General features: G+C 43.6%; 1 protein-coding gene across 1 annotated transcript in view; it reads right to left on the reverse strand.

Moving 5' to 3' along the window:
* Positions 1-15,636, reverse strand: part of CPB2 (carboxypeptidase B2) — a 59,980-nt gene extending 44,344 nt beyond the window's left edge. Inside the window, exon 1 of the mRNA XM_052650296.1 lies at positions 15,563-15,636. Coding sequence (XP_052506256.1) covers positions 15,563-15,636 — 74 coding nt within the window. The remainder of the gene's footprint in view (positions 1-15,562) is intronic.
* Between the last annotated feature and the right edge of the window lie 8,943 nt (positions 15,637-24,579).

Genomic DNA, 24,579 nt, shown 5'->3' on the forward strand with positions numbered 1-24,579 from the left:
GAGCCCCCATTAACTGTAGCCCACCAGTTCCTCTGTCCATGGAATTTTCCAGGCAAGAATACTGGAGTGGGTTGCCATTTTCTACTCCAGGGGAATCTTATCAACCCAGGGATTGAACCTGCATCTCTTGAGTCTTCTGCTTTGGCAGGTGAATTCTTTACTACTTGTGCCACCTGGGAAGTCCAGAAACCACACAAGCGCTTATCAGTAAGTGAATTTTTAAATGTTGGTGATGTCTCCACATTCTAGAATGTTTTGTCACCATTATTAAGAAAGAGTCGATTTAATTTTTAGTTCAGTTCAGTCGCTCAGTCGTGTCCAACTCTTTGCAACCCCATGAATCGCAGCACGCCAGGCCTCCCTGTCCATCACCAACTCCCAAAGTTCACTCAGACTCATGTCCATCGAGTCCATGATGCCATCCAGCCATCTCATCCTCTGTCGTCCCCTTGTCCTCCTGCCACCAATCCCTCCCAGCATCAGAGTCTTTTCCAATGAGTCAACTCTTCCCATGAGGTGGCCAAAGTACTGGAGCTTTAGCTTCAGCATCATTCCTTCCAAAGAAATCCCAGGGTTGATCTCCTTCAGAATGGACTGGTTGGATCTCCTTGCAGTCCAAGGGACTCTCAAGAGTCTTCTCCAACACCACAGTTCAAAAGATCAATTCTTTGGCTTGGGGGATTTCCCTGATCGTCCAGTGGTTAAGACCCTGCGTTCCCACTGCAGGAGGCATGGATTCGATCCCTGGTTGGGGAACTAAGATCCTGCATGCCCCATGGCATGGCCAAATAAATAAATAAAATAAATAGAATGGTTAACTTAAGGGAGATTTATGTTATTTATTAAGAGAGAGAAGCAAGAAATAAGTGGAGAATTGTATGAAATATCCCATTTTTATAAAATAATAAGTTGGAAAGCAAGAAGAAAATTATTAAGGGTTGAAAACAGGAAAAAAGTTCTAAACAAATAGACAGCCCATTGTTAACATTGATTTGGATGGTGGGGAATGACCACCATCATTGGACTGGGTAGGTAAGTAGAGGGAGCAAATAAAGATTGTTATTAAAAGAAAGGTCTCCATACTTCCACATGAGAGATGATACTCAACTAATGTGAAATTGTACACAGGTATCCTGGTAGCTCAGCTGGTAAGGAATCCACCTGCAATGCAGGAGACCCTGATTTGACCCTTTCTTGGGTTGGGAAGATCCGCTGGAGAAGGGATAGGCTACCCACGCCAGTATTCTTGGGTTTCCCTGGTGGCTCAGCTGGTAAAGAATCCACCTGCCATGCAGGAGACCTGGGTTCCATCGATGGGCTGGGAAGATCCCCTGGCGAAGGGAACACCAATATTCCGGGTTGGAGAATTCTGGGTCGCAAAGAGTCGGACACGACTTTTTGAGCGACTTTTGCTTTCACATAAATGTATAGAGAAATGCATGAAAGAACAATCACCAGAATGTGATATCTTCTCAGGGTGATGAAATTTCAGTATTTTTCTTCCTAATTGTATAATTTCCCATATTGTTTACTTCTTTAACCAAAAAGAACTCTTTATTTTTTAATCAGGGGGAAACTACATTAAAAAAGTTACTCTGGCTGTGAAAAAAAACACTACCAAGCTTCCTAACAATGCTGGTGGCCCTCTCACAAGCACATTCCTTGTTGTTTTCAAATGTCTCTGGCTCATCACTTGAACATAGTTACTGGTGACTTTCCTAGCCTTCCACAGTACTTTTATTCTGGCATATCCTTCCCTAGGAATTTTTTTAGTATTTATTTATTTGGCTGCGCTGAGTGTTTGCTGCAGCACATGGGACCTTCAGCCTTCACTGCGGCATGCCGGATCTTTAGTTATGGCTTGTGGGATCTAGTTTCCCGACCAGGGATGGAACCCGGGCCCCCTTACATTGGAAACACAGAGTCCTAGCTGCTGGACCACCAGGGAAGTCCCATGCCCTAGGAATATTTTGATGCCCTTTTTCAACATCCGCCACAATAGTTCTGACATTCCTGGTTCACTTAGAGCAGGCCATTATTTTCTCCAAGCTTCCAAGAGTCATCCTGGTGGCGGTTAGCACCACCTCCCAAGGCTCTAACTAGAATGTCAAATCTAGTATCATGGGCAAGTGCACCCCTTTAGGGACAGAGATCTTTTTCCTTATTAACACACTCAGCACTTGGACATCCAGCTTCTGTCATGACTTAACCCGAGGTATTAGTTTGGAGGCCAGTGGGGGGAGGTAGAAGAAAGCTTATAGTCAGAGATGATGCTACAGAGGGAAGTCCTGATAGCAACAGGGATGATGAGATTGCTTTGTTTTAAAGCCAGGTGGCAGTGCTTAACCGGCTGTAACACGTTGGACACAATTGTTATAAAAAGCAGCAAGGTCAGAGTGGTACCCAGAGGGACATGACCCTCAGAAAACTGGAGTTAGTTAAGAGAACACAGAGTTCTTAGGGGCAAGAAAGAGGGCAGCCAACAAAGGTATTGCTCAATCTTTACAGTCGAAAGGAGTCAGGGATGGGTGACAGTGGCTAAGGACAGTTGTCCTAGTCAAAACGCTCAATCCACTGTCCAGGTCCCAGGCCTGGGCCACTTCTTAGCCCAGGATCTCTTGCCTGAGGGAGGAGTCAGGTCCCCACAAAGACAGATCTGCTGCGGTAGAGAGAAGGTGCTTCCTCAGTCCTTTTCGAAAGAAAGCTATGGCTATTCACTCAGGTCACTCTGCCCACTGGGGAAAGGAACACTCAAGCATGTGGAGGTGGGTTTTTTTTTCTTCTTTTCTTTTCTATTGGAGTCTATTTGCTTTACAACACTGTGTTCGTTTCTCCTGTACAGCAAAGTGAATCAGCTATTATGTACACACATACCCCCTCTTTTTTTCGAATTTCCTTTCCATGTAGCTCACCAGAGACCACCAAGTACAGTTCCCTGTGTTACAGAGTAGGTTCTCATTAGACCAACCATCCCGACATCTTTAGGGGTGATGTCTTTAAGAATCTGCCCTGAAGGCACAGCTGAGGCCCTTGTTAAGACTGCATCACAGTTCAATTCCTCCTCAGCTCATATCTCCTTCCTTTATTCCTCCACACATGTTGCTCCTGAGATCCCATTCCAGTAAATTCCCTACTTGCTAATCTCTATCTCAGAGTCTACTTTCTGGGGAAACTCACCCACAGCAGTACAAATGCCTACTGTGTGAGATAAAACATGAAAAATTGCTATACAAACAGTATCAATACTCTAAGAATGTAACATCAGAAGTTACTGTTGTCTGGGGTAGTCAGAGGATGGAGACATTCTGAGCTGGACTTTTGAAATAGGTCGGATTTGACTGGTGAATGGGCACTGAACGGCCTAACACTAAGACAGATGGAATTTTAGCAAGTGAATTGGAGATGAAATGGTGTTAAGTGCTGATGAGTAAGTGGAAAACAAAATCAGAGCTCAAGGAATGGCATGTGACCCAGGTGGGCAGGAATATGGGGCTTACATTGGGATATACCAGGAAATATAACCAGGATACATGGGCAGCCTAGGACCTGATCACTGAAGGTCTTAAATCCTGGGTACCATTTTGGAAGTTTGAACAAAAAAGTGACCAAATCAAAGATTTCTTTTGAAGTAAAGTATAAAGAAGTGGGCTTCCCTTGTGGCTCAGCTGGTAAAAAAAATCTGCCTGCAATGCTGGAGGCCTTGGTTCGATTCCTGGTTGGGAAGATCCCCAGGAGAAGGGAACGGCTACCCACTCCAGTATTCTAACCTGGAGAATTTCATGGACTGTATAGTCCATGGGGTCACAAAGAGTTGGACATGACTGAGCAACTTTCACTTTTGTAAAAAAGTGGGGATATGTCCTGAGGAAAAAGAACAAAGCTGGAGGCAGAATTCTCTCAGACTTCAGACAATACTATCTGAAAAGATTAAAGACACCCTAACGACTAGGAGAAAATACATGCAAACAATGCAGCAGACAAGGGGTTAATTTATAAAACATACAAACAGCTCATACAGCTCGATATCAAAAAAACAAACAACCCAATCAAAAAGTGGGCAGAAGACCCGAACAGACATTTCTCCAAAGGAGACATACAGATGGCCAACAGGCACAGGAAAAGATACTCATGTGAAATAAAATTGATTTTTATGGCAAGACAGGAAAAATTTAAACGTAAAAATTTTCTCTGTTCTTTGGCCTCCTCTCTCCCCATAGCTTTCATCTGAATTACCCCCAATCAGGAGACATACCTATCTAAAGAGCAACATACTCCTAACATCAGTAAGACAAGTCCTTAAAAGATAACACTCCTTCTTGATCTTGTAAGGGTCACGATGATGCTTAGATCTGGATTTTGTAAACTGTCAATAATATGTCATTTAATAGTCAACCCTCTATCTCGAAAGAAACATATTTAATATAACCGTGCCTTGGTGACTGCAGCCATGAAATTAAAAGACGTTTACTCCTTGGAAGAAAAGTTATGACCAACCTAGATAGCATATTCAAAAGCAGAGACATTACTTTGCCAACTAAGATCTGTCCAAGGTATGGTTTTTCCAGTGGTCATTTATGGATGTGAGAGTTGGACTGTGAAGAAGGCTGAGTGCCAAAGAATTGATGCTTTTGAACTGTGGTGTTGGAGAAGACTCTTGAGAGTCCCTTGGACTGCAAGGAGATCCAACCAGTCCATTCTGAAGGAGATCAACCCTGGGATCTCTTTGGAAGGAATGATGCTTAAGCTGAAGCTCCAGTACTTTGGCCACCTCATGCGAAGAGTTGACTCATTGGAAAAGACTCTGGTGCTGGGAGGGATTGGGGCAGGAGGAGAAGGGGACAACCGAGGATGAGACGACTGGATGGCATCACTGACTCGATGGATGTGAGTCTGGGTGAACTCCGGGAGTTGGTGATTGACAGGGAGGCCTGGTGTGCTGTGATTCAAGGGGTCGCAAAGAGTCGGACACGACTGAGCGACTGAACTGAACTGAACTGACTTCTAACAGGTGAACCGTCCTCCAAGCTCTCTGAGATGCTCTTCCTAGGTTATAATACTCAACGTGGCTCCAATAAAATTTTTTGTTTCTTTCTTAGATCAGAGAGATTAATTTTTCTTCAACACTCAGCATTGCTCACTATTTAAAAAATGCAAATCAAAACTGCAATGAGTCATCACCTCACACCTGTCCAATTGCTCTCATGGTAAAGTCTATAAATAAATGCTGGAGAAGGTATGGAGAAAAGGGGACCCTCCTGCACTCTCGGTGGGAATGTAGATTGGTACAGCCACGAAGAAAAATAGTACGGAAGTTCTTTTACGAACTGAAAATAGAATTATTATATGAGTCAAGATTTCCACTCCTATGCATATAACTGGAAAAAATGAAAAGTCTAATTTGAAAAGAGATATATGTATTACAATGTTCATAGCAGCACTAAGCTAAGATATGGAAGCAACCTAAGTGTCCATCACCAGATGAATGGATAAAGAATATGCGATACACACACACACACACACACACACACACACACACACACACACACACACACACACACAGAGGCTTCCCTCCCTGGTGGCTCAGCAGTAAAGAATCTGCCTGCCAATGCAGGAGACACAGGAGATGTGGGTTCAGTCTCTGGGTTGGGAAAATCCCCTGGAGGAAGAAATGGCAACCCACTCCAGTATTCTTGCCTGGGAAATCCCATGGCCAGAGGTGCCTGGCGGGCTACAGTCCATGCAGTCTCAAAGAGTCCAACACGACTTAGCAACTAAACAACAAACAACATACACACACAATGGAATCTTACTCAGTTACAGAAAGAATGGAATATTGCCATTTACACCAACATGGACTGACAGAGATTATCATACTGAGTGAAATAAGTCAGACAGGGAATGTGATATCATTTATATGTGGAATCTAAAAAATAATGCAAATGAATTTATTTGCAAAACAGAAACAGACTCACAGATGGAAAACAAACGAATGGTTACCAAAGGCGAAAGGGTGGGAGGAGGGATAAATTAGGAGTATGGAACAAACAGATACACACTACTGCATATAAAACAGATAAACAACAAGCATTTAGTGCATAGCACAGAGAACTGTATCCAACGTCTTGTCATAACCTATAAACAAGGAATCGGAAAAATACGTAATGTATAACTGAATCACTTTGCTATACATCCAAAATTAAGACTATATTGTAAAATCAACTACACTTCAATTAAAAACAGGATGTGGGGATTTGTATAATTAAATCATTATACTTTTAGAATATACTTCTAAATTTTAAAATGAAACCCCTTACAAGTTAACCTAACAATGAAATACAATGCCTTACAAAACAACGAGCTCTTCATTATTCGAATAGAGGTTGAATTGCAGTTCCACGTAAAAATGAAGGAAATTTTGTGTTGACTAGAAGATAAGATGCTTGGGCATTTTAAAATGTGTTAAGGGACAAGAAAGTACTAAAATGAGTCAACAAAAGGAAAAAGAAAAAAATGTGGAGGAGTACAATGATGGGGGTATAAATTTACCATTAATATGAAACACCATTCCATTAATATGTAATTACCGTAATACCACTAATATAAGAATCCGTCCAAGTTCCAATCGTGGTGAGCTGGACTCTTTCTATCTCCAGTTTGACCAAAGGGCAATGCAAGCAGAATCAAATCACGAGATGGGGTCAGTCAGACGCTATGTAGCCCAGGCCCCAGGCGCAGAAACTGGTCTTAACCAGACAGTCTAGCTGGGTTTTATCAACAGGACGCTAGGAAGGCCCACAACAAAACCGGACTGAACAGGCCAGATCCTAGATAGAGGGCAAAATAGGCCAAAGGCTGTCCTGGCCTTGATTTCTGTCTGAGTTTGTTTCAGAAGTACTGGCGTTGGCAGAGGTGCTTTGCAGCTGCATTTTGAGACATACAAGGGTCAACCACTTCCAGCTAGCTCTGACTTGACCACAAGAACATGCCCACGCAGATAAAACCTGGACGTGTCCTCAGGTTAATTTTGCTTCATCTCCATGCTTAGATCTCCACTGGAAGGGGGTCTTTGTACTCTGCTGGCACAATTTTTTCTGGGTTCAAAGGAGTATTAGATTGCACATGGGCTGGCCCTGGAATTCTCCACCCAGGGAATTCTCAGCCCACTCCCTTGAGCCCTAATGACTCGGCTGCCTCTTAACCCTTAAATTCCCGTACTCCCCTCCTTCAGAGAGAAAGTATCTTTGGAGTTTGAGTTCTTCTTCTCCATCCTCCGACCATTGAATAAAGGCCTGTCTTGCTTGCATCAAACTCGGGTTCATCATTGGCAACAGGAACCAGAGCAGGGAAAGAGCTTCCTGACCCCGCTTCCTGTTCAGCCAGGCTCCAAGACGGGGGCCTTTTGTCTCATTTAGTAATGAGATCACCTAATGTCGAGCCTTCCATTTTTGAAAATCCATTCCCTGGCTCTGTGCCCCCTTACTTAGAGACCGGGAAAAGTGGTCATAGTGGAGAGAGGAGGAGGATTTGTGAAAATAGTTCTGTCCACTACACATTGGCACTTGCCAAGGGTACTTGCCATCTACTTCTATAAGCATGAAATCAGGTGCTGCTGACCTTCAAGCCCCCTGAAGGGAGTTCAGGGTGGAGAGCAGAAATGAGGCAAACTGGGAAAATGGTCAGGACAGGTCTTCAGATAGTTAGATGTTCTCCAGCCCAGATTTAAGAGCCCAGTTCTTGTATCTCCTCATATCTAAAAAAGCATCAAAACCTTTCATGGCGACAGCTGCTCCTCATGACTAGTAAAGACTTCACAACACCAGCAGAAATCTTCTGGAAAAATATGTGCCTGATTGAATGTATTTCCACTTCACCAAAAATCACAGATACACTAAACTCCACCTCCTCTTTGGAGCAGTTTCTCAGAGCTCTCTGAGGTGCTGTCTCCTGGGCTGCAGTCTTCATTGTGCCCCCTAAAAAACTTAACTTGAGACTCTCACATTGTGCATTTATTTTTAAGTTGACATTCTTTGCAACAAGTTGCTGTGATTCTCTCTCAATTCCCACTCTCCCAAAGGGATGAAGTTTGGGGGTGTTACTTCCTTCAACTCAGCATGGTAGGGAGGATGACGGGCCAGCCCTCAAGTTTACAGACAGAAGGACTGGTGCCTGAGAAAGCTAAACCTGAGAAAAGCTAAACCTGCAAAGGCTGGCCTCCAGTTGTCTGTGCATGTGTGCTCAGTTGCTTCAATCATGTCCTACGCTTTCTGACCCCATGGACCATAGCCCTCCAGGCTGCTCTGTCCGTGAGATTCTCCAGGTAAGACTATTGGAGTGGGTCACCATGCCCTCCTCCAGTGGATCTTCCGGACCCAGGGATCGAACCCACATCTCCTGCATAAATGCACTGCAGGTGGATTCTTTACTGCTGAGCCAAAAGGGTCTGCTGCTGCTAAGTCACTTCAGTCATGTCCGAGTCTGTGCAACCCCATAGCCGGCAGCCCACCAGGCTTCCCCGTCCCTGGGATTCTCCAGGCAAGAACACTGGAGTGGGTTGCCATTTCCTTCTCCAATGCATGAAAGTGAAAAGTGAAAGGGAAGTCGCTCAGTCATGTCCGACTCTTAGCGACCCCATGGACTGCAGCCTACCAGGCTCCGCCGGCCATGGGATCTTCCAGGCAAGAGTATTGGAGTAGGGTGCCAATGCCTTCTCTCTAGGTTGGTAAATAAAATCCAAAGAAAAATCACTTCATGGGATGCAGTTATTGCTCAGATGCCCTCCAATAGTGCCACCTAAAGGGGTGGTGAGATCTTACAGCGGCAAGAATCTGGAGGTAAAAGCGAGATTCTTAGAATTGAAGATGGAGTCACAACTAACTAGAAATAGGTAACTTTATCCTGTAGAGGGTGATACAATTAACATCACCATGTGACGTTGTTAGAGCTTAAAATTAATCAAGGGTTCATTACATAATTTGGGATTATTGTTCTCATTCACATTTTGCTACGTTAGGTTTTTGTTTCAACCTTGGGTCCCTGGCGGCTCAGATGGTAAAGAATCTGCCTGCAGTGCAGCAGACGAGGGTTCAATCCCCGGGTCGGGAAGATCCCCCGGAGAAGGAAATGGGAGCCCACTCCAGTATTCTTGCCTGGAAAATCCCATGGGCAGAGGAGCCTGGCACACTTCAGTCCATGGGGTGGCAAAAAGCCATACACAACTGAGCCAATAACACACACAGTGTATATTATAAGTGAAAAAATTTCAAAAATGACACATCGTGAAATCTGAAGTGAAGAAGAATTTTTTGGTGAATTTTATGCATATCCTTTCTCTGAGTGTCCCAGCAACATGTATACTAATGAAGATGATAATTCTTCAGAATATAGTTCTGATTCAGACAATGTGAATATTAGACCACAAAAAGACAAAAAACCTTAGTGAATGATTCTGATAAAGAGAGTGAAAATGAAGCTCACAGTGCTGAAGAATGCTCCTTTACTTCTATGAAAGAGTGGATTGAAGACAATATTTCACAAAAATTAGACTCCACAGTTGTGTCAGGCATGACTGTTGAATGTAATAACCTGCAAAGTGTTAGTAAGCGAACAGAATTAATTTTTGGCTGGCCAAAAGAAAAATCACCATAGGTGTGCATTTCTGCAAAAATCTCTCAGTCAATAATTAAGAGTGGGCTAAAAAGCCATAGAATTTTCTAACTTTCCATGGAAGGGCAGGGAAAGGTTATTCTGCCATGTATAATATGTTGGGGCAATGGGAGATGAAAAATAAAGACATGTTTTGATGACATCTCTGAAGGGATAGAGTTACAGGATTTAACCAATAATCATTTGGTGGTGGGGGAAGGCTTACATCAAAAACAGAGTGAAACATACAAGCACAGTGAAACAGCAGGTCACTTTAAACCAAGGTTCAAAGATGACTCAAATTGCTCATGACAAGTAGCAGTCCTGAGGTTGAAACTCAACTTTCCAGCTCCTGAGTTTTAATACGTAGGCAACATTTCCTGCTTTTTCATACTGTTCATGGAACAACAGACTGGTTCCAAATTGGGAAAGAAGTACCTCAAGGCTGAATATTGTCATATCATGCGAAATGCTGGGCTAGATGAAGCACAAGCTGGAATCAAGATTGCTGGGAGAAATATCAATAACCTCAGATACGCAGATGATACCACCCTTAAGGCAGAAAGTGAAGAAGAACTAAAGAGCCTCTTGATGAAAATGAGAGAGGAGAGTGAAAAAGTTGGCTTAAAGCTCAACATTCAGAAAACTAAGATCATGGCATCCGGTCCCATCACTTCATGGCAAATAGATGGGGAAACAAGGAAACGGTAACAGATTTTATTTGAGGGGGGCTCCAAAATCACTGCAGAGTGTGACTGCAGCCATGAAATTAAAAGACTCTTGCTCCCTGGAAGAAAAGCTATGATCAACCTAGATAGCATATTACAAAGCTGAGACATTACTTTGCCGACTAAGCTCCATCTAGTCAAAGCTATGGTTTTTCCAGTGGTCATGTATGGATGTGAGAGTTGGACTACAAGGAAAGCTGAGTGCCGAAGAACTGATGCTTTTGAACCGTGATGTTGGAGAAGACTCTTGAGAGTCCCTTGGACTGCAAGGAGATCCAACCAGTCCATCCTAAAGGAAATCAGTCCTGAATATTCATTGGAAGGGCTGATGCTGAAGCTGAATCTCCAATACTTTGGCCACCTGATGCAAAGAACTGACTCCTTGGAAAAGACCCTGATGCTGGGAAAGATTGAAGGCAGGAGGAGAAGGGGATGACAGAGGATGAGATGGTTGGATGGCATCACTGACTCGATGGACATGAGTTTGAGCAAGCTCTGGGAGTTGGTGATGGACAGGGAAGGCTGGTGTGCTGCAGTCCATGGGGTTGCAAAGAGCCGGGCACAATGGAGTGACTGAATTGAACTGAACTGAACTGCTGAGTCCCCTCTAAGAATATGATTATGCTCCTCAAGGTCTGTCCTGTGTATGGTTTACAGGGATGGTTCACTCTTGCCATAGCTCTGATTGTTTTGTAATTTAAAAAGCTGGTGAGATGCCTCTGAACAACAGAACATAGCCCAAGGCTGCAATTTTGTTTTCTGCATTACAGCATTTTAAAGCTACTAGTGCCCTGTTCTCTAAGATGAAAATAATATATCAGTGGGAGCTAAGTGAAAGAGAACAAGCTGGTCTCCAGGTGGCAGATAGTATATGAAGTCAACAGAAGGAACACTTCCTCTGGTCTATTAATAATTCAAAAGCCCTCTATCCTCAACCCTTCTTTACTCTCCTATTCGTTTTCCTTCTTTTCTTCCTACTTCTTTTCATTTCCTCTTTCCAAATAAATAGCCTCAGCTGACTGCCTGCACTTAGGTAATCAGAACACAATGCAATTAACGACTGTTTACAAGATTCTTGCTAGTATTTTATTTTTACCCTTTATAGTGTTTGGCCTTTAAAAGCAAGTGAATATGGAGACCTTTTTTTTTTTTTTTTTTGGCTGCCTTTCTCTTTGGCATATGGTATTTATGCCTTTAAAACTTTTTTTGTTTCCGTTCCAGAGCATTTCACTGATGAGATTTATCAAAATGCACCTACAAATCAGCCACTGAGAGATTGCCTGAACACTAAGCATTATTAGGAAAATGATCATGCCAAGAAAACGATAACAAAGAGCGGGTTTAGGAAAAAGCCAGACCCCTAGCTCTTTTTAGGAGGGGTTATATATTTCACCCCCAGAAATAATTCATCCAAGTCTATCACCCTGAATAAAATTAGATTTTTCTTTTAGCCTCAGTAATAGACAATTCCTGGAAGACTGATGCTCAGAAACATTTGGTTAAAAAATTATTTTTACTCAGAAGCTAGATTTGTGATTTTATTTCTAGTGGAGGAAAGGGACCCAAGAATCAGATATGCATCTGCCTGCAAAGCTGCAGTCCCTCCCTCCCCCAATACTTGGGGCCCTGCAGGGTAGGCACAAAATATTAAGTGTTGTCAATATAATATAATTTGATTGAGATAATAGTCATAGTCTCTTCCCTATTTTTAAGCATAAGTATCAATCACAGTCTTGAGAGTCCCTTGGACAGCAAGAAGATAAAACCAGTCAATCCTAAAGGAAATCAATCCTGAATATTCACTGGAAGGACTGATGCTGAAGCTCCAATACTTTGGCCACCTGGTGTGCAGAGTCGACTCATTGGAAAAGACCCTGATGCTAGGAAAGATCGAAGGCAGGAGAAGGGGACGACAGAGGATGAAATGGATGGATGGCATCTCTGACTCAATGGACATGAGTTTAAGCAAACTCTGGGAGATGGTGAAGGACAGGGAAGACTGGCTTGCTGCAGTCCATGGGGTTACAGAGTTAGATACAACTTAGGGACTGACCAACAATCAATCAGACGTTAAAGTATACGGTTGGCCATAATCTTTGTTTGGATTTTTTCATAACATCTATGGGAAAACCTGAACAAGTTTTCTGGCCAAACCAAAGCAAAAAAGAAAGAAAGAACAGCCATGTATGAGGGAATTTTCCTCATTCATTTACTACTTTCTTTCAGTGTATTTCTTTAATATTTAGTCCTACTGAACTATTATAAACTTACTCATTTTGTAAAAACATGGTCAAGCCTTGGTATATCTTGCTAGTGGCTGTCTTACCAAGGAGTTTAGTTCACTATAGGATGCAGATGGTGGTCTGTAGGTGAGCCCACCAAACTCTGCCACAGCCAGCGGTGACGATGCTTGTGCTAGGCTGGGCTGGGCTGGGCTAAAAGTGTGAAGTGAAGTGAAAGTGTTAGTTGCTCAGTCACGTCCATTCTTTCCCCATGGACTACAGTCCACCAGGCTCCTCTGTCCACGTGATTCTCCAGGCAGGAATACTGGAGTGGGTTGCCATTCCCTTCTCCAGAGGATCTTCCTGACCCAGGGATTGAACCCAGGTCTCCTTCATTTCAGATTCTTTACTGTCTGAGCCACCTGAGAAGCCCTAAGGTCACCATCATACCTGCCGCCAGAGACCCCCAGCCCTAGCCCCTCTCCCAGGCTACCTTGCAAATCAACTGTCTGTGCCATCTCACTGTGACTAAATCTGACCTCCCTTCAAACTGGCTCTCTTCCTAATTTTTATAATTTTTAGAGGCAGTGCTATGCAGTAAAAAGAGTTGAAATGATGAAAAAGTGGGATTGAATCCAAGCTCTACATTTATTGTTTGATATGGGGCCAATGTTATTCTCCCAGGAGGCTTATTTTCCTCCTCTGTAAAATGTCAGGGAAAACGATCCCTGGAGTGGAGGATTGTGGGGGTTTAACAGGATAACATTCCTAAGGGCCTATCTTGGTGCCTGGGACAACACAGAAGCTAAATCCTCATGCACTGCCTCCCTTTTCCCTCTCTGGGAATGATACTGCCATTGCCTACCGCATCCAGGTTGGATGTGTTGATAGCAGTTCTATCCCTCTCCTTTACCCAAGTAATATCCAATTACTTGCATAAACTATATCCTTTATCCAAGAAATTCAATATTCAAACTAGCAAGAACCTTAGAAATCATAGCCATCTCATTTCTTGACACTACATAGAGACATAGGGAACCAATTACCCTAGCAATTCGACTTCTGTGTCAATTTCTTAACAATCCTTTGGTGGTGGAACTTGTTACTTGACACTTGGTGATCAGAAAAATAAACCCCATCAAAAAAAAAGGGCAGAAGACCTAAACAGACATTTCTCCAAAGAAGGCATACAAATAGCCAATAAACACATGAAAAGATGCTCAACATTGCTCATTAATAGAGAAATGCAAATCAAAACTATAATGAAGTATCACCTCACACCAATCAGAATGGCCATCATCAAAAAAATCTACAAACAATAAACGCTGGAGAGGATGTGAATAAAAGGGGAGCCTCTTGCATTGTTGGTAGGAATGTAAACTGATACAGCCATTATGGAAAACAGTATGGAGATTTCTTAAAAATCTAGGAATCGATCTACCGCACGTTCATGCTTCGTCGGTTCAGTTGTGCCCTGCATATACCCTGAGAAAACCACAATTCTAAAAGACACATATACTCCAATGTTTATTGCAGCAATAGTTACACTAGCCAAGACACAGAAGCAACCTAGATGTCCATCAGCTGATGAATGGATAAAGAGTCGTGGCACAATTAAACAATGGAATATTACTCAGTCATAGACAGGGACAGGTTTGAGTCAGTTGTAGTGAGGCAGATGAACCTAGAACCTCTTATACAGAGTGAAGTAAATCAGAAAGAAAGCAACAAGTATTGTATATTAACACATGCACATGGAATCTAGAAAATGGTGCTGATGAACCTAGCAAAGAACAGGCTTAACGGACACAGCAGGGGAAGGGGAGGGTCAGATGAACTGAGAAAGTATCGTTAACATATGTACACTATTATGTGAGTAAGAATTCCTTGACAAGCTCATCAAATGAATTTACCATTCAATTATTTGTATTTTACTACTAAAAATAAACCTTGCATATGATCAAAAAAACAAAACAAAACAAAACATATATACACTATTATGTGTAAAATAGATAGTGGGAAGTTGCTAAATAACACAGGGAGCCCAGCCTGGCATTCTGTGATGACCTAGAGGGGTGTGTTGCATGGAGTGGGGGAGGCTGAGGAGGGCAGGGAGATAAATATACATATACACATACACACACACATATATATATACATACACACACATATACACATATTTAATTATGATTGATTCCTGTTGGCTAGCAGGAACAACACAAAATTGTAAAGCAATTGTCTACCAATTAAATAAATGAAAATTTTAAAAAGATAATTCCAAAGAAAATAATATCAATTTTGAAAAGCTTAAAAACTGACTAGTTAATAACAATAGTGTGTATAGCCTCAGAAGTACTTACATCATGTTTATATATGCTAGAGTTCTTGCGAGTGGTTTATAGTAGAAAGTCCTAAGGGAATCACTCTGCCAAGCAAAATAAGAACTAGATATGTTCACACGTGTGTTCTTATACCACACCTGTTCTTCCTTTCCTGTTCCACGCTGAACACCCATGCACAACCCAGACCTCCAGTGTGATAACTTTACCCTCTTCCCCGTCTCATGTTCCATGTATGAAAATAAATAAATCATCCGCAGTCAACACATCATATATGTGAAGATAAGAAAAATATAAATTATGTGAAGTGTTAAGGTATAAATAATTAAATACTTAAAAAAATCAGAAGACTCGATTTCTTTAATTTTCATAGCTGCTGAATATACGTATCATTCAGAGTTTTCTCAGGAATCAAACCAGAGCCAGAAAAGAAAAAAAGACCCTAGATCTAGTGAGAGCCTTATTGTGCTGAAATCTACAATTTGGAAGAGCAACATAGGGAAAGTTTCAGGAAGAGGTGACCTTCAGACTTGAATGTTTTGCTCCCTAGCCCAGTGCGCTGACTAGATTCCAGGAGGGTCAAGCAGATGGGGGAAGAAACCCACCACCACCTAGCAGTCCAGCGGATTACCTCTGAAAGGCGAAGGCATGCTCCCCACAGAACAGGACGGCGGCGACAAGGACTCCCAAGCTATAAAGCTTCATCCCCACAGCAATTCGCTATAAAACCAAACTCTCCGAAGAGAAGGGTCCAAATAGCTGGTTACACAAGAGCCTTCTTTACACACTGGTTAAACTGTAATGGCCTGCTCCCTCTCGTTTCTGTGATCAATCGACTTCACTTCCATTTCCACCCTCAAAGAGAAAGTACGCTGAGTTGTTATTCTCAGTGTAAACTACCTAGAAAGTATTTAACTCTTCAAGGGAGATGAGCCAAGAACACAAAAGACAGTAATATGGCAGAAACGTGTCTGGTTTGTTGAAGAACCGTAGCCTTAGAGTATTGATCCCTGGATCACAGCCCATGCCGAGGGAGGCCCCCTGTGGAGTACTAATGAGCTCCTCCCTTGCCTTTGTCTTTTTCAATATGTTCCACCTAGGCGAAAACATCGAAGGTGAGCTTTTCAAATTTATGACTGAGAAGAAGCACCTGTATGGAAGGTTATAGTATCTCCCTTTGGAGATCCACATCCTTTCATGTTTTTAAAGTGTGTGAGCATGAAAGTCGCTCAGTCGTGTCTGACTCTGTGACTCCATGCACTATACAGTCCATGGAATTCTCCAGGCCAGAATACTGGAGTGGATCCTTCTTCAGGGGATCTTCCCAACTCAGGGATCGAACCCAACTCTCCCGCATTGCAGGCAGATTCTTTACCAGCTGAGCCACCAAGGAAGCCCCCAAACCATCATCTTTGTCTTGGTATGCTGAGTTCTGGGTTCATTTTTAGCATTATCTTCAAATACAATAATCCATTCTCTGTGTCTTGTTTAGATTCATACTCAGTTGAGGTGGGTTTTTTTTTAAGTCAATAGCTATGTAAATATTCTCCAGGTTTTGCAACTGGCTCTTTTTCACATTCATCCATGTTGTATTCTTGCCTGGAGAATCCCATGGACAGAGGAGCCTGGTGGGCTACAGTCCACGGGGTTGCAAAGAGTCAGACACAACTGAGCAACTTCACACACACACTCATGTTGTTTTTACATCTGTGGTTTTTTTTTTCTTTTTTCTTTTTGCTTTATTTTACTTTACAATACTGTATTGGTTTTGCCATACATTGACATGAATCTGCCACGGGTGTACATGAGTTCCCAAACATGAACCCCCCTCCCACCTCCCACCCCATATCATCTCTCTGGATCATCCCCGTGCACCAGCCCCAAGCATCCCGTATCCTGCATCAAACATAGACTGGCGATTCGTTTCTTACATGATAGTATACATGTTTCAATGCCATTCTCCCAAATCATCCCACCCTCTCCCAAAGTATGACTTAAAATATTTTATTGTTCAATAAACAGGTCATGGAAGCAACCTAAATGTCCATCAACAGAGGAATGAATAAAGAAGCTGTCGTGTACATATACACCACAGAGTATTACACAGCCATAAAAAGGAATGAGACTGTGCCATTTGCAGAGATGTGGATGAACCTAGAGTCATACAGGGTGAAGTCAGACAGAAAGAGGAAAACAAATATCATACATTAAAACATATATGTGGAGTCTAGAAAAATGGTATAGATGAACTTACTTGTAAAGTGACACAGATGTACAGTACAAATGGATGGATACCAAGGGGGAAGGAGGGATAGGGTGGATGGATTGGGACTGGCATACACTCACTATTGATACTGTGTATGAAACATAAATTAAAAAAGTAATGAGATAACTGATGAGACTGTATAGCGTGGGGAACTCTACTCGGTGCTCCGTGGAGACCAAAATGGGAAGGAAATCCAAGGAAGAGGGGCGATATGTACATGTGTGGCTGACTCACTTTGCTGTACAGCAGAAACTGACACAACATTGTAAAGCAATTATAAGCTAATGAGAAATATTTTATTGTTTGATTTTTTTATGAATACTGTTTCTTCAGAGCTCTTGCTGAGAATCCTCAGAATACTTATTTTAAAGTCCTTGCCAGGCTGCTCTAGAAGTTTAATTGTATTTGGGGCGATTTTATACTCTGGACTTTGGTTTTATTGGCTGCCTCCCTTAGCATTTGATTTCTTCTGTGTTTTGGAACCTGGGTTTCTAAACTCATTTGGAAGCCTTTTGTTTTCTTTTTCTGTCTTTCTTTCTCTTTGCTCATTCCTCTCTGCTTTGCACAAGTCTTCAAGAAGCCCCTGGGCTTCCAAAGGTCTCACAGCAGTTTTCAGAGTTCCTATGCCCTGGTAACACTGTGACCTTCAAAGATCCAGTAATCAGTCAGGTGACATGACTTAGTCACTGGCTTATTTACTCCTGGTCTAGTTATTCTTTTGTCTCCTAGAGACCAGCAGCTGTTATAAACCATCCTAGACAGCAGTGGGCAATGTCTTTTAAAAATTGGGGTACATACAATGAAATACAGATATTAAGTATATAGTTAGAGCTTCCAAAAAACACGTACACTTGAGTAACCCACACTTCTGTCTGGTATAGAAAGTTTTCATCACTTCAGAAAAATTTTGCATATTCCTTCCAATGAATTACTACCCCCCGCCCCACTGCAACAATAGCTGCTCTGATTGTATAACACAGATTAATTTTGCCTGATCTAGAACTTCACAGAATCATATCTTGTCCTAGTTTCTTTGGGCTACTGAAAAACGAAAAAATACCATGGACTGGGTGGCTTAAACAATAAACACTATTTCTCACAGTTCTGGAGAGTGGGAATCCAAGATCAAGGCACAGATTCATTGTCTGATGAGGACCTGCTTCCTGGGCCCCTTCTTGCTGTATCCTTCTGCGGTAGAAAGAAAGATGGAGAGCTCTCTGGGGTCTCTTTTATAAGGGCACTAAAAAAAAAAAGGCAATGGCACCCCACTCCAGTACTCTTGCCTGGAAAATCCCATGGACAGAGGAGCCTGGTGGGCTGCAGTCGATGGGGTCACTAAGAGTTGGACACGACTGAGCGACTTCATTTTAACTTTCATGCATTGGAGAAGGAAGTGGCAACCCATTTCAACGTTCTCGCCTGGAGAATCCCAGGGACAGGGGAGCCTGGTTGGCTGCCGTTTATGGGGTCGTACAGAGTCTGACACGACTGAAGCGACTTAGCAGCAGCAGCAACCCCAATTATGGGGGCTCCACCATCATGACTTAATCATCTCCTAAAGACCGCCACGTCCAAATACCATCACACTGGGGCTTAGGTTTCAACAAGTAAATGAGGGGCAGGTCGGGGGCAGGGACACAAGCATTCAGTCTACATCATGTGGCATGTGCTGATCTGGGTTAAACCTTCTTCACTCAGGGTATTTAAAAAATTATTTCATGTTGCTGCATGTGCGAGCAATTCATTGCTATTGATTGCTGAGTAATATAACACTGCTTATCCATTTTCCTGCTAATGAACATCTGAGATGTTCTCAGCTGGGGACTACTACGGATAGAGTTGCTATGAATATACTTGTACAGAGCTTTTTTGATGGACTAATTGTTTTTGTTTCTCTTGCATAAATATCTGGGAAGGGAATTGCTAGGTCAGAGATGCTTAGTTTTATAAGAAACTCCAGTGTTTTTTTTCAAGGTGGTTGTATCATTTTACATGCCCCCCCCAACCATTAGCGACCCACTCCAGTACTCTTGCCTGGAAAATCCCATGGACGGAGGAGCCTGGTAGGCTGCAGTCCACGGGGTCGCTAAGAGTCAGACACAACTGAGCGACTTCACTTTCACTTTTCACTTTCATGCATTGGAGAAGGACATGGCAGCCCACTCCAGTGTTCTTGCCTGGAGAATCCCAGGGATGGGGGAGCCTGGTGGGCTGCCGTCTATGGGGTCGCACAGAGTCGGACATGACTGACGCGACTTAGCAGCAGCAGCAACTCTTAAATATATTGCATGAAGAGCAAGAGAGACAGACAGAAAGAGAGAGAGAAAGTGAAAACACAATAGCTTGATCAGGAGGACTCTATCCACCCTAGCTCACAAGACAATCTCTTAGCTTCTTAAAGGTGCAGTTTCCCCTTCAGAAAAATGAGGTTAATGATAAAATATCTCTGAGGACTATTGTGGAATTGAGGTATCTCATCTGAAAGTGACTGGCAAAACAGGTGTTCAGTATGTCCCATTCATCAAGAAAAAGGTAAGTCAGGAAGGCAGCTGATAGGGGCCAAAGTGTTCTCTGCCCAGAGCCTGATCCAGGTCATGGTGACCTTGGGGACAACTGTCCTCGCCTTCTGCCGCTCCCAAAGATAGGATGAGACACAGCCCCAGAAGCCAACCTGGCCCTGGGGGACTGATTTCAATGAATCACGCCCCCTGGGGCCCAACTAATTTGTATATTTACTCTTGAGTCAATTTGGAACACTAGATGGCAAAAACAATACAGCAAGTGTTTCTTCAAGAGCTGTAAACTTCTGTTTCTGGGGCTTCCCTAGAGGCTCAGTGGTAGAAAATCCACCTGCCAATGCAGGAGATGAAAGAGATGCAGGTTTGATCCCTGGGTCAGGAAGGTCTCTGGAGTAGGGAATGGCCACCCACTCCAGTATGCTTGCCTGGAGAATCCCACAGACAGAGGAGCCTGGAGGGCTACAGTCCATGGGGTCGTAAAGAAGTTGGACACGACTGAACGACGACAAGAACACCACAATCCAGCCTGGCCTGGATTTGGATATGCAGCTCAGGCGTCCTGTTAGGTAATCACCGAGAGAGTCAATTAATTTCACGGCATTTTATCATGAGTTCAGGTGCAGCTCAATTTACAAGTTTTCCTTTCAAAATCATTCAGCCATTAAAGCTGCATAATCTTGGGAGGTTTGGAAGACACATAATTGATAAATGTTTTTTCCCTCCACACACTCTCTCTCATGTTTATTCATGCAGAGCGAAGGTTGTATAATTTACACAAAGGGCTGGTGTATCCAGCCCCCTGTGTTTCTGAAGGGGAGGAAATATGATGCCATTCGGGAGCCACTGAAGAAGGAGATTTGAGGCTTGAAGGCAGGGAACTCCATCCCAGGTTCTGATGTTTTGACTGCAAATACTGAGTTGGGGACTTGTGGCACCAGGAGTGTTAGTAGGTACCCAAATAGGTAAATGCTTGTTGGCTGGATGGTTAAATTGTGAAGAAAGCAGGGATTGTCTTTAAAACACTTTCCTTCTCTCATTCCCTGTTTCTAACCTTGCTCCTTTTTATTGGTCTCTCTGCTTTTTAATTGCAGCCATGAAATTAAAAGACACTTACTCCTTGGAAGAAAAGTTAGAACCAACCTAGATAGCATATTCAAAAGCAGAGACATTACTTTGCCGACTAAGGTCTGTCTAGTCAAGGCTATGGTTTTTCCAGTGGTCATGTATGGATGTGAGAGTTGGACTGTGAAGAAGGCTGAGCACCGAAGAATTGATGCTTTTGAACTGTGGTGCTGGAGAAGACTCTTGAGAGTCCCTTGGACGGCAAGGAGATCCAACCAGTCCATTCTGAAGGAGATCAACCCTGGGATTTCTTTGGAAGGAATGATGCTAAAGCTGAAGCTCCAGTACTTTGGCCACCTCATGCGAAGAGTTGACTCATTGAAAAAGACTCTGATGCTGGGAGGGATTGTGGGCAGTAGGAGAAGGGGACGACCGAGGATGAGATGGCTGGATGGCATCACTGACTCAATGGACGTGAGTCTGAGTGAACTCTGGGAGTTGGTGATGGACAGGGAGGCCTGGCGTACTGCGATTCATGGGGTTGCAAACAGTAGGACACGACTGAGCGACTGAACTGAACTGCTTTTTAAAGATGCTGTAGCCCATCAGTTCTCAAACTTGACTGCCAATAAAAGCCATCTGGACATCTTTTAAATATACAGCTGCCCTGCCTGCCCATCAGATCAATTATATCAGATCCTCAGAGGGCAGGGCATAAACGCCAGCAGCTTATAAATCTCCCAAGACGATTCCATTGTGCAGCCAGGGCGTCAAACATCTGGGCTGGACCAGTGCTTCTCCAGGGGTGGCCTGTGAGTCCCCTAATCTCGGAGGATATTTGGGGAAAATGCAGACTCCAGGGCCCACCAGCCCTCTAAGCACTGAATCTCATGGTGGGATCTGAAACATTTGCTTTAAAACTCTCCAGGTGATTCTCAAGCATCCTTGAGTCTGATAATCAGCCCTACTCTTTGCACTAGTCCATCTGTTTGTTTTTTTTTTTAATGTGGACCATTTTAAAAGTCTTAATTAAATTTGTTACAATGTTGCTCTGCTTTATGTTTTGGTTTTTTTGGTCACAAGGCAGGTGGGATCTTAGTTCCCTGACCAGGGATCGAACCTGCACCCCCTGCCTTAGAAGGTGAAGTCTTAACCACTGGACCACCAGGGAAGACCCAGTCCATCTCATTCTCATGAATAAGGCTCTCTAGTCTTTCAGTTCTCAAAAGTAACCAGCTTCTTCCATCTGCTGGACCTTTGCATATTATACCTGTTTGATCAGAAGGCACTTTTCTCTCTCTTTGCCGGTAGGAAACTGGCTAATATATCAGTGATGGAGCTATCTCTCCAGAAAGTCACTGTAAAGGGTGGGTTTTGGAGGAGGAAAGAGTAGGCACTGAAGGGCCACGGTCCCCTCCCTCACGTCAGTTAAGTTACCCAACCGGCACTGGACGTCATAGAGAGATTGCTACAGAGATGGTGGGAGAAAAGTCAGCAGGCTTGATGCGGGTATGGAAGGAACATTACATACAAGGGTAAGGAAGGAGAAAAGACTTAAGTGACGTGGGTGGGATGGGTGGGATCCCAAGTGGGTGGAATGCAATGAAGCGGCAGCTCTGGGCAGCCGGTAAGAGAAGCTCTTCCAAAAGACACCTGAAGGGTACCCTGAGGCCTGGGGGTGGGTGTCACCAAGAAGAGGGACAGCAAAAGGCAAGGCTGAGTGATGGGGGTATACCCAGATGGAGGGCAGAACCACATCGGCTACCTCACATGGACAATGACGATGGGAAAATGTTGGGGGAGGGCTATTTTAATCTCTCAAATCTAGTGTAACTGGGAAAGGATGATTTAACATTGGTTACAATTTAGCTGCCTATCAGCTGTAGATCTTTTAGGAAGGCTTCTACTCTTAGGACTTCCCAGGTGGTCCAGTGGCTAAGTAAGACTCTGTGTTCCCAGAGAAGGGGGCCAAGGTTTGATCTCTGGCTAGAGGACTAGACCCTGCATGCTGCAACCAAGAGATCCGTGCTAAGTCACTTTAGTCATGTCTGACTCTGCTGTGAACAGTAGCCCTTCAGGCTCCTCTGTCCACAGAGATTTTCCAGGCAACAACACTGAAATGGGTTGCCATGCCCTCCTCCAGGGGATCTTCCTGACCCAGGGATGGAACCCGCATCTCTTATGTGTCCTGTATTGGCAGGCATATTCTTTACCACTGATGCCACCTGGGCAGTCCAAGAAATCCCACATGTGGCAATGAAGATCCCACGTGCTGCAAGACCCAGCACAGCCAAATAAATATAGATAGATATTCAAAATGAGAAGACATCTCTTTCATGACAGTGTTTCTCAAACTTTAATGAGAAAACCCATGGATTAACTGGGAATCTTATTAAACTGATCATGATACATTAGGTCTGGGGTGGGGATGAGATTCTGTCATTCTAACCTGCTTTTCACTTTCACTTTTCACTTTCATGCATTGGAGAAGGAAATGGCAACCCACTCCAGTACTCTTGCCTGGAGAATCCCAGGGACGGGGAGCCTGGTGGGCTGCCGTCTATGGGGTTGCACAGAGTCGGACACAACTGAAGTGACTTAGCAGCAGCAGCAAAAGCAACCTGCTTTTGGGTGCCCCTGGCCTGAGCCTTAAAATTCGAGCAAGGAAGGACTTAACTGCAGCTTAGCGGCCCCATTTTTTACATGCCTATTAATATTGGGTTGGCCAAGAAGTTCATTTAGGTTTTTCTGTGAGATGGTATGGAAAAACCTGAATGAACTCTTTGATCAACCCAATATAAAAATCCCTGCCATTTTCCCAACCTGTCCCTGAGTTGTTACAGGTGAGATCGTGGGTACTGACTGGTTTATCTGTGTTTTTATGCTGGACCTAACGTGGATTACTTAGTATATGTAGACACTAGACATGAGAAAACATTTACACAATTTTCTTTTTCCTTTTTTTTGGTCACCCACACACAGCCTCAGTTGGTAAACTCTGTCTTACAAAAAATGAGGAGAGAGGACATTGTAGAAACGGTCCTTGGCAGCTGAGAGTTTAATTATTGGAATTTTATTAGGAAACTGTCAGAGGAACTAGATTTCACAAGAGGCTCAGTCAGGACCGCTGAGTTGTGCGGAGCATTAACTCTGCTTATGGGATCACGGGCTGGCGGAGACGTACCATGTCCAACTTCCTAAGCAGCGCCAGCATTTAATCCGAGAGCACTGTACATCTCGGGGGCGGGGGGCAGAGAGCAAGGTTGATGACAGCTCCACAGCTGCTGACTGACAAAAGGGAAGGTAACTGCAGGAGGGTGGGCCTTGAAGCCCCCCAGGTACACCAGTAGTCCAAGGGAATGTCTCCTCTGTATTAAGGATCAGCCCAAGGTGGGCTGGTTTAAGGTGGACTGAGTTTCCATACTTTTTACAATCGAGACCACAGCTGTGCCCTGTAGTCATGTCTCACTTTTTTGCAATACCATGGACTGTAGCTGGCCAGGCTCTTCTGTCCATGGAATTCTCCAGGCAAGAATATGGAGGGAGTTGCCATCTCCTTCTCCAGCGGACTTCCCTACCCAGGGATTGAAGCCCTATCTCCTACTTTGGCAGGTGGGCTCTTTACCCCTGAGCCACCTGGGAAGCCCATATGTGTTTAGGTCGATAAAATCACTAGATTGGCTGCGACTTGAAAAGCTCCTCTAGTGCAGAGCATTGCCTCAGCCAGGCTCGAATGGCATAATTTCCAAACAAACAGGAATCTATCCCCTTCCAAAAACTCTGCCGAAAGGTCTGTTTCGC

The sequence above is a fragment of the Budorcas taxicolor genome, chromosome 12 (assembly GCF_023091745.1).
Source record: "Budorcas taxicolor isolate Tak-1 chromosome 12, Takin1.1, whole genome shotgun sequence".
Taxonomy (NCBI): domain Eukaryota; kingdom Metazoa; phylum Chordata; class Mammalia; order Artiodactyla; family Bovidae; genus Budorcas; species Budorcas taxicolor.